Genomic DNA, 10344 nt, shown 5'->3' on the forward strand with positions numbered 1-10344 from the left:
TGTTGATCTGTCTCTGACATCTCTGTGGAGGAATTTTTGCTTCTGATAGGCTAATTGACATAATTTGAGTCAATTGGAGGTGTACCTGTGGATGTATTTCAAGGCCTACCTTCAAACTCAGTGTCGCTTTGCTTGACATCATGGGAAAATTAAAAGAAATCAGCCAAGACCTCAGACAAAAAATTGAAGACCTCCACAAGTCTGGTTCATCCTTGGGAGCAATTTCCAAACGCCTGAAGGTACCACGTTCATCTGTACAAACAATAGTACTCAAGTATAAACACCATGGGACCACACAGCTATCATACGGCTCAGGAAGGAGACGCGTTCTGTCTCCTAGAGATGAGCGTACTTTGGTGCAAAAAGTGCAAATCAATCTCAGAACAACAGCAAAGGACCTTGTGAAGATGCTGGAGGAAACAGGTACAAAATTATCTATATTCACAGTAAAACGAGTTCTATATCAACATAACCTGAAAGGCCGCTCAGCAAGGAAGAAGCCACTGCTCCAAAACCGCCATAAAAAACCCGGACCACGATTTGTAACTGCACATGGGGACAAAGATGGTACCTTTTGGAGAAATGTCTTCTGATCTGATAAAACAAAAATAGAACTGTTTGGCCGTAATGACCATTGTTATGTATGGAGGAAAAGGGGGAGGCTTGCAAGCCGGAGAACACCATCCCAACCGTGAAGCACAGGGAAGGCAGCATCATGTTGTGGGGGTGCTTTGCTGCAGGTGGGACTGGTGCACTTCACAAAATATATGGCATCATGAGGACGAAAAATAATGTGGATATATTAAAGCAACATCTCAAGAAATCAGTCAGGAAGTTAAAGCTTCGTCGCAAATGGGTCTTCCAAATGGACAATGACCCCAAACATACTTCCAAAGTTGTGACAAAATGGCTTAAGGACAACCAAGTCAAGGTATTGGAGTGGCCATCACAAAGCCCTGACCTCAATTCTATAGAACATTTGTGGGCAGAACTGAAAAAGCGTGTGCAGGCAAGGAGGCCTACAAACCTGACTCAGTTACACCAGCTCTGTCAGGAGATATGGGCCGGTTGACTCAAGTTGAAAAATTTCAAGGCAATGTTACCAAATACTAATTGAGTGTATGTAAACTTCCGACCCACTGGGAATGTGATGAAAGAAATAAAAGCTGAAATAAATCATTCTCTCTACAATTTTCTGACATTTCACATTCTTAAAATAAAGCGGTGATCCTGACCTAAAACAAGGATTTTTTTTTTGAGGATTAAATGCCAGGAATTGTGAAAACGGAGTTTAAATGTAATTGGCTAAAGTGTATGTAAGCTTCCAACTTCAACTGTATATGTAAATGTCTGGGATTTTGCATAGACACTCCTCTGCTTACAAGTAGCCAGTCCGGCTCTACCACTAAGCTATCTATAAATGAACAGGGCTAAGGGATATCCTCATGCACTCGCAATGGCAATATTGGTGCATCACACCTTCATTTCACTTCGGTTCATTTGACGAATTGAAGAGGTTGGTCTGCGCATGAGAACGAGCGATTTACTAGGCTATTCGATTAAATATAACAGAAAAAAATCTAAACAAGCTATCAAATCAACGAAGAACCTTCCGTAACCTATCATTGTTGTTTAGAAGAGACAATTCCATCTCCTGGCTCCAACGTATTACACGGTAAGTAGACCAAAGTGCGCAGGCTTTAACTGCGTACTAGGCTTTTTTTTTTTTTTTACTACTACTAAAGTCAATTCTCACTGTCAAGGTTCCGCAATAGGAGTTACGATGCTAATATCTGTGCATACACAGGCTACTCTTGAGAATTGTGTTTTGTAGGCTACAGTAGGTGTCACCGATTCGCCTGAAACTCCATGTCATGCATTCACAATCTAACGGTAAGGCTGTACAGTGTATAAGCATCAACTCGCGTGTCAAGTCTGACCAGCTGAGGGTTTCTCCTTTTCAGCCATAGATTTCCTTTGTGTTTCCTCTCGCCTATTGTCACTGGATCGATTGGGTTCGAGTCGCCAGCCTAAAATGAAAGCAATCTTGCTTGTGCCATTAGTTTTTCCCCGTTAACGTTGAGTAATGACCTGTCAAACACACTCCAGTAATGGCTAAAATAGACTCAAAGCAATACAATGATTTTTTTTGCATCTCAGGCGATTTTGGGGGGTAGCCCGAACACGCATTCGAACACTGACCCAGCGACTATCAAGCCAATATCATTAAACTGCTACGCCAAGAGATCAGAACCTCTTGACAAGGTGGCTAGTTATTGGTTAAGGTTGCTCTATTACTTCCTTCCCGAGAGTTGTCCCCACTCCTCTCTATACCAGTGGTTCCCAACCTTTTTCAGTTTACAAACCATCAACTGAATTTTGCTCTGCCTGGGGGAGAACCCCTGAAGTACCCCCTTCATGTGGATTTTACCAGTATGCCTATGGTCTCATGAGTCTTCTCAAGTACCCCCTGTGGAAAAGCCAAGTACTCACCTCGACACTGGTGCCTCTGCACATTGACTCTGTATCGGTACCCCCTGTATATAGCCACGCTATTGTTATTTACTGTGATGTCTAATTATTTGTTATGCTAATCTCTTACTTTTTTAAAGGTATTTTCTTAACACTGCATTGTTGGTTAAGGACTTGTAAGTAAGCTTTTCACTGTAAGGTTTACCTACACCTGTTCAATTCGGCGCATGAGACAAATAAAATTTGATTTGAAGCCCCAATGCAATTTTGAAGTCTATTGAGCCTACATCCACAGCGTGATTTAAATTGATTTTGCTGTATATTCTAAAATTAATTAATTATTGTCTTTTGTTGAAATTATAACGACATTCCAACCATTTTCACCATTATCCAGTCCAATTGTGGCATGATTCCACTATTTATCGGTTTGCATCAGTTTCAATGCAGGACTTTTATTTTGCAGACGAACCTTTGATTTGACTATTGTTGCTAACTCTACAGTCGTGGCTCGTGGCGTGTCACTATCGGAAGTGCGGAGTTCCGACTGAGACGTTTCACTTGAACGACCCTCCAAGTCGTAATTCAAGTGAGAATTTCGGAGAAAATGTTGTTACTCCAGTTGTGACGTTTCACCACTGACGTTTCATCTTTACAATCAAAAGATGACAAATACGCTTTTGACAATTAGCCTCTAAACTTATTAATGTAGATAGTTTGACCATATTGGCAATGTTAAGCGAGCTAGCTAACTTTTTTTATTTGCATCGTTAGCTACCGTATAAATTTATTAAGTCTATACTTTTTTTTTTTTTTTACAAATTAAAAATAAGTGCTCTATTTGTGGAAATTAAGTTATTCAAATAAATAAATGAAGCCAAAGAACCCCTTGGCTAACTGTCTTAATATCTCCCCTAACTCTCCTGTTGCACTCTCACTCTTTCTTTTTGTCTCTCTGCCTCTGTCACTCTCTCAAGCCTGCAGTCATGACTGAGAACATTCGTATCAACAATCCCAATGTGAAGTACACAGATACACACATCGAGGCTCAATACTGCTACCATACTACTGCTGTACGCAGGGACGGAGACACACTCACAGTAAGTTTCTCACACATACACACACACACACACAGCATCACCTATCTAATTTCTAACTGTGTAACTCTCTCGACTCCACCCCTCCAGGTGACCCCCTCTGTTAGTGAGCTTGAGTTCTGTACTGAGCGACGTGTCCCCAGGCTGGGGGTGATGCTAGTTGGCTGGGGAGGAAACAATGGGACAACTGTCACCGCTGCTGTCCTGGCCAACAGACTGGGACTCACCTGGAGAACCAAAACTGGAGAACAGGTAAGGTGGTGTGTGTGTCTCGTTGATCCTACTTTGTAACAGTTTTTTGGCCTATTTTCCAAAGACATGCCTCTCCCCTGTTGCAGAGCCTCATTATACCCCTAATACAGTGATGGCTTCACACACACTGATATGATGGGTTTCGTGGAGTGTTAAGGGATTAATATTGACTGACACACTAATGTTTACAACACAGGCAGTCCTTTACCTTCTATATTTTTTTACATTTTATTTTACCTTTATTTAACCTCTCTAGGATATTTGGGACGCTAGCGTCCCACCTAGCCAACATCCAGTGAGATTGCAGAGCGCCAAATTCAAATACAGAAATACTCATTATAAAAATTCAGAAAAGATACAACTATTTTACATAGGTTTAAAGATTAACTTCTTGTGAATCCAACCACGGTGTCAGATTTCAAAATGCTTTACGTCGAAAGCATACCTTACAATTATTTGAGAACATAGCCCAGCAGACAAATCATTACAAACAGTAACCAGCCAAGTAGAAGAGTTACACAAGTCAGAAATATTGATAAAATTAATCACTTACCTTTGATGATCTTCATACGGTTGCACTCAGAAGACATTCATTTATTCAATAAATGTTCCTTTTGTTCGATAAAGTCTCTCTTTATATCTAAAAACCTCTATTTTGTTCGTGTTCTTCAATAATCCACGGGCTCAAACACAATCACAACAGGCAGACAAAAAAATCCAAATTGTATCTGAAAAGTTAATAGAAACATGGAGGCAGAGGTACAGTACACAACTCTGGTTCTCTAGTCTAACTGGTAATATGTTTATATTCAATCCTCAGGTTGTTTTTTATCCTAAATAATCGATAATATTTCAACCGGACAATAACATCGTCAATATAAAAGGTAAACAAAGGCACTCTCTTGGTTGCGCGCATGAAAAAGCTCTGTGACACGGCAGGGTCCACTCATTTAGACTGCTCTTCCTCCCTCATATTTTTTAGACTACAAGCCTGAAACAATTTCTAAAGGCTGACATCTAGTGGAAGATATAGGAACTGCAATTTGAGTCCTAAGTCAATGGATACTGTAATGGCATTGAATAGAATACTACAACAAACAAAAAAATCCTACTTCCTGAATGGATTTTTATCAAGTTTCGCCAGCCAAATCAGTTCTGTTATACTCACAGACATTATTTTAACAGTTTTGGAAACTTTAGTGTTTTCTATCCAAATCTACTAATTATATGCATATGCTATCTTCTGGGCCTGAGTAGAAGGCAGTATAATTTGGGCACGCTTTTCATCCAAAATTCCAAATGCTGCCCCCTACCCTAGAGAAGTTAACTAGGCAAGTCAGTTAAGAACAAAATCTTATTTTCAATGACGGCCTAGGAACAGTGGGTTAACTGCCTTGTTCGGGGGCAGAATGACAGAGTTCTACCATGCCAGCTCGGGGATTCAAATCTTTCAACCTTTCGGTTACAAGTCCAATGCTCTAACCACTAGGCTAAATGGTAAATTAAGGTTGTGTCATTAGATTTTGGTGGGGTTGGGTGAAATTCTGGTGGGGAAAAAAGGAGTCCCTGTAGAAAAAGTTTGAATACCACTGATTTAATGTGCTATTATTCAATACTTGTTATTTATTTTTGTTCTGTCTCTGTTTTATTACCCTCTCCCCCTTTTCTAACCCCCCTTCCCCTTCCCAGAAAGCCAACTACTACGGTTCCCTCTTCCAGTCCTCAACTGTGTGTTTAGGGCCGGGGCCAGATGGAAAAGAAGTTAACATTCCGTTCCGTGACCTCCTACCGATGGTGCACCCTAATGATATAGTCTTTGATGGTAAAGGAGTGGTGTGTGTGTGTGTGTGTGTGTGTGTCTGTATGTAACCAGAGAAGGAATGCTGACCCTAGGTCAGTTCTTCAGGGGCCACTGTGGTGAAGGTAAGAGGCTCCATGTGGAATGTCTGTCTGCCAGGCTGGTTATTTAACCTCCTGTTTAACTCTATCAGTTTTATCTAGCACCATTTTCCAGCACTGCCCTGGAGGCAGAGTTACAGTACACAACTCTGGTTCTCTAGTCTAACTGGTCCTCTACGTTCTTTTGGGCCTGTCTGACAGGTTTTCTTTTAAGATACATTAGGTTTGTAAAACGTTAGCTAACTAATTAAATAAAGAGTGTGTGTGTGTCAGGCTGGGACATCTCATCCATGGACCTGGGCAGTGCGATGGAGAGAGCCGAGGTCCTTGATTGGTCCCTCCAGGAGAAGCTCCGCCCACACATGAGCTGCCTCCGACCCCGAGCCTCCATCTATATCCCAGAATTCATAGCTGCCAACCAGGCGGGCCGAGCAGACAATATTCTTAAAGGGACCATGGCTGAACAGGTACGCCCAATCCCAAGTAGTGTGTGTGTGTGTGTGTGCCTCGTACACCCTGTCCCCTAACCCCTTATTTCTTACCCCATAGACCCCATGTGTCTCTGTGTGTCTGAATAGGGATTCTCCTCTCTCTCCCTCCAGGTGGAGCAGATCAGAGCAGACATTCAGGACTTCCGGCATTCAAGCGGCGTGGAGAAGGTCATCGTTTTGTGGACGGCCAACACAGAACGTTTCTGTGACCTCACAGCCGGGGTCAACGACACGGCCAAGAATCTCCTGGCTGCCATACAGGTAGAGATCTGACAGATCTATTCTCTCTCTCTTTTACACTCTCTCGCTCTTTTTTACACTCTCTCGGTCTCTATCAGTCAGGTGGGGAGGTGTCTCCCTCTACTTTGTTTGCCGTAGCCAGTATCCTGGAGGGCTGTGCCTACATTAACGGTTCTCCCCAGAACACGTTTGTCCCTGGGGCGATAGAGCTGGCTGTGGAGAGAAATGTGTTCATAGCAGGAGATGACTTCAAGTCTGGTCAGACAAAGATCAAGTCAGTCCTGGTCGACTTCCTCATCAGTGCTGGGATCAAGGTGAGAGGTCGACCCAGTCCATTAATTCACTTTATTCGTACTTCTGTTATATGAACCGTCCCCGTTCCACTTGTATAATGACGAAGTACATAATTATACAATTACTAAGTTATTCTAAAATTACTATACAACATGATAAAACACTGTTATTACAACGATATTACCCAGGTATAAGGGCAATTTCATGTGTGTAAACACTAGGTTAATACCAGACTGTACAATAACGTGTTGCGGTCTGTTGCCATAACAGCCCACCTCCATTGTCAGCTACAATCACCTTGGCAACAATGATGGTATGAACCTCTCAGCACCGCAGCAGTTCCGCTCCAAGGAGATCTCCAAGAGCAATGTGGTGGATGACATGGTCAACTCCAACCCTATACTGTACCGCAAAGGGGAGAAACCTGACCACTGTGTAAGTTTGCGTTTTTGTGTGTGTGTGTAACACAGAGACACCTGATCTGAGTTAAGAGTAGAATGTGTGTGTTTTTTCATACCTGGTAGATATCAATAGCACTGCATTTTGTTTTACTAAAGGGGCAGAAAGTATCTGTAGTTTTTCTTGAGAAATACTTGACTCTTGCGGTGTGTGTGTGTGTGTGTGTGTGTGTGTGTAGGTGGTGATTAAGTATGTGCCGTATGTGGGGGACAGTAAGAGGGCGATGGATGAATACACCTCTGAGATCATGATGGGAGGAACCAACACTATCGCAATGCACAACACCTGTGAGGTGAGTCTCACACACACACACCTACACCTCCACCTGATTTTTCTAACAAAGGTGTCTCTCTCCAGGACTCTCTGCTAGCCAGTCCTATCATCCTGGACCTGGTCCTCCTCACAGAGTTGTGTCAGCGTGTATGTGTTCGGCCCCAAGGATCAGAGACCTTCCAGTCCTTCCACAGTGTCCTGGCTATCCTCTCCTTCATGTGTAAAGCTCCCCTCGTCCCCCCTGGGGCCCCGCTGGTCAATGCCTACTTCAGACAGAGAGCCTGCATTGAGAACATCATGAGGTCAGAACACCTACCACCCTGTCTGGTTAGGGATTTGTCACCAATCGTAATGTTTGTTACTGAACTTCCTGTCTCTCTTGTCCAATAATAATGTTGTGCCGGTCTCTGTGGTTATATGCATTCAGTTTTGCAACTGACTAGGTATCCCTTTTCCCTTTCAGAGCGTGCCTTGGTCTCCCCCCTCAGAACCACATGCACCTGGAGCACAAGCTGCAGAGGGGCTTCCTTCCTCGCCACGACAACCGTATCTACGACAATGTGGCTACCAAGATGGTCCTAAGCACCGGTTACCACGCCTCCCAACAGAATGGTGTCTGCGCACACATGGTGAAAGAGGCAACGATTGGATAATGGCTGCACATTAGGTCTCTGTCATCACGGGGAAGATTCTAGAAGTGTCCACAGCCATAGAGAAACAATTACATCCATAGTTTAGTTTATTAGGAACTCCATTAGCTGTTGCACATGCAGCAGCCACTCTTCCACGGGTTACACACTATTACCTATTCAGATACTTATACAGTGCAGTTAAATTAGATCCATAGAAAGTGAGCCAAACTCTTTACACAACATACTGTATGTTTTATTTGGCCTGGTTGTGTAAGATGCATACAGTAGCAAAAATGGGCTCAAACCATTGTAACTTTTGAATGACCAGTTTAATATTCTGTGGTTTTAGACTCGTATTGCTCATATACATACAAACTTAACCAAACTCTGTTCTTATATTTGTTCCAATGACTTGTAAAATGCAATGTTACCCTACCACCCCGAACCTGCTTGGAGTAAACTAACGGACAACAATACTTCTACTGCTACTTACAGCTATTTTCGCTCACATCTGCAATACCTGTATTTAAACAATTATACATATATTCCTAATTTCCCCTTCAAGTGCTGGATTTTCACCCACAGCGGCCAATCCACCATTCATTCTGAAAATCCAATGTCCACAGATTAACCCCTCTTTCCCAGTATAAAGCCATTTTATATTTCCTTTTGCAATACATCCCTCCATTTTACGATGTATTTTGAGTCCTTGTGACATTTCTACAGATATTGCCAAAAAAATAAATACTTTACCCAAGAGTATAATCATATCTTCCATTGACTGATCTGAAGAAACATCGATCTCCTAACAATACAGTTTCCATGTCCCTGATATTATGTCATAACAACCACCCTTGGACCTGACTCCAAAAGAGAGCCACCAATAGACAGAACCAGAAAATATATTCCAGTGATTCTGCTTCCTCGTGGCAAAGTCTGCACAAGGCTGACTGTTCAATGTCCCATATATATTGAGCATTATTTTTGTAGCAAGTATTTTATGTAATAGCTGAAATTGAAACAAAACGATTGTGTCAATTGTTGTTTGTCAGTTCATAGACCCGACGCCAAGGGACATCAAAAACCTCTTCCCAAATGACTAGGATTTTTATACAGTACTGCTGTCAAACCTTTTGACAACAATTTTTCCCCCTCAATCAGTACACCATATTATTTGCAGTAAAATTAGATCTGCCTTTTCTGGAGGATGAAATTGTAATACTTTTAAAACAGGGATCCATTGTGATTCCAATGAAAATGTACGGTTTTAATATGCAAAAAGGCAAAGAGCCCACTCAAACAGGATGGGCCTCTTAGTAGCTTGCTAGAAAACCAATTTGGATGTAGATACAATGGGGGGGTTTAAGAGTTTTAATGCCGTAATATTTAGTAGTTTTAACCCTACAAACTCATATGGGTTATATAAATATGCTCGTTTAACTTTATCTGGTTTGCCATTCCAAATAATGTGAATTTCCCCCCCCATGATTTGAAAAGGGATTCTCCTGGAGATGGTAGAGTCATGGAATAAATGTGGAAACTGCAATATCAGTAGAGAATCAGGGAAGTCTTCCCTTAAATGGATGGGTGTTTTCCCTTTCCACTGTGTCAAGATTCCAGATATTTTGCTTTTGATTCGAAGTTAATAGTTGCAAGATTGCTCAACTTTTCCAGGATATGTTACATCAAGCACATGAACTTCACCATCCACCCATTTAAACCTGGAGACCACATTGCAATTTAAAGTTTCTTTTAGAGACACAATCCGTAATATACAGTTGAAGTCGGAAGTTTACATACACTTAATACTAGAGTCATTAAAACTAGTTTTTCAACCACTCCATAAATTTCTTGTTAACTATAGTTTGTTTTGGCAAGTCGTTTAGGACTCGGTGAGGATCTACTTTGTGCATGACACAACATTTTTCCAACAATTGATTACAGACAGATTATTTCAACTATAATTCACTGTATCACAATTCCAGTTGGTCAGAATTTTACATACACGAAGTTGACTGTGCTTTTAAACAGCTTGGAAAATTCCATAAAATGATGTCATGGCATTAGAAGCTTCTGATAGGCTACTTGACATCATTTGAGTCAATTAGAGGTGTACCTGTGGATGTATTTCAAGGCCTACCTTCAAACTCAGCCTCTTTACTTGACATCAAGGGAAAATGAAAAGAAATCAGCCAAGACCTCAGACAAAACAATTGTAGACCTCCACAAGTCTGGTTC

General features: G+C 41.7%; 1 protein-coding gene across 1 annotated transcript; it reads left to right on the top strand.

Moving 5' to 3' along the window:
* Window positions 1–1398: 1398 nt before the first annotated feature.
* Window positions 1399–8865, top strand: LOC135543414 (inositol-3-phosphate synthase 1-A-like). The gene is made up of 11 exons (XM_064970651.1): window positions 1399–1675; window positions 3447–3569; window positions 3657–3818; window positions 5508–5640; window positions 5991–6184; window positions 6320–6469; window positions 6547–6762; window positions 7013–7177; window positions 7380–7493; window positions 7559–7776; window positions 7938–8865. Exons 2-11 carry the CDS (start codon window positions 3456–3458, stop codon window positions 8125–8127), a joined length of 1656 nt encoding a protein of 551 aa, XP_064826723.1. The 5' UTR covers window positions 1399–1675; window positions 3447–3455; the 3' UTR covers window positions 8128–8865.
* The last annotated feature ends 1479 nt before the right edge of the window (window positions 8866–10344 follow it).

Source organism: Oncorhynchus masou, chromosome 7, assembly GCF_036934945.1.
Source record: "Oncorhynchus masou masou isolate Uvic2021 chromosome 7, UVic_Omas_1.1, whole genome shotgun sequence".
NCBI classification, from domain to species: domain Eukaryota; kingdom Metazoa; phylum Chordata; class Actinopteri; order Salmoniformes; family Salmonidae; genus Oncorhynchus; species Oncorhynchus masou.

Excerpts from the sequence above, each read along its gene's own strand:
- LOC135543414 (XM_064970651.1), top strand. The coding sequence starts at position 3,456 with ATGACTGAGAACATTCGTATCAACAATCCCAATGTGAAGTACACAGAT. Across the intron at positions 6,763-7,012 it reads TCATCAGTGCTGGGATCAAG|CCCACCTCCATTGTCAGCTA; the intron begins GTGAGAGGTCGA and ends TTGCCATAACAG. Across the intron at positions 7,777-7,937 it reads TGCATTGAGAACATCATGAG|AGCGTGCCTTGGTCTCCCCC; the intron begins GTCAGAACACCT and ends TTTCCCTTTCAG.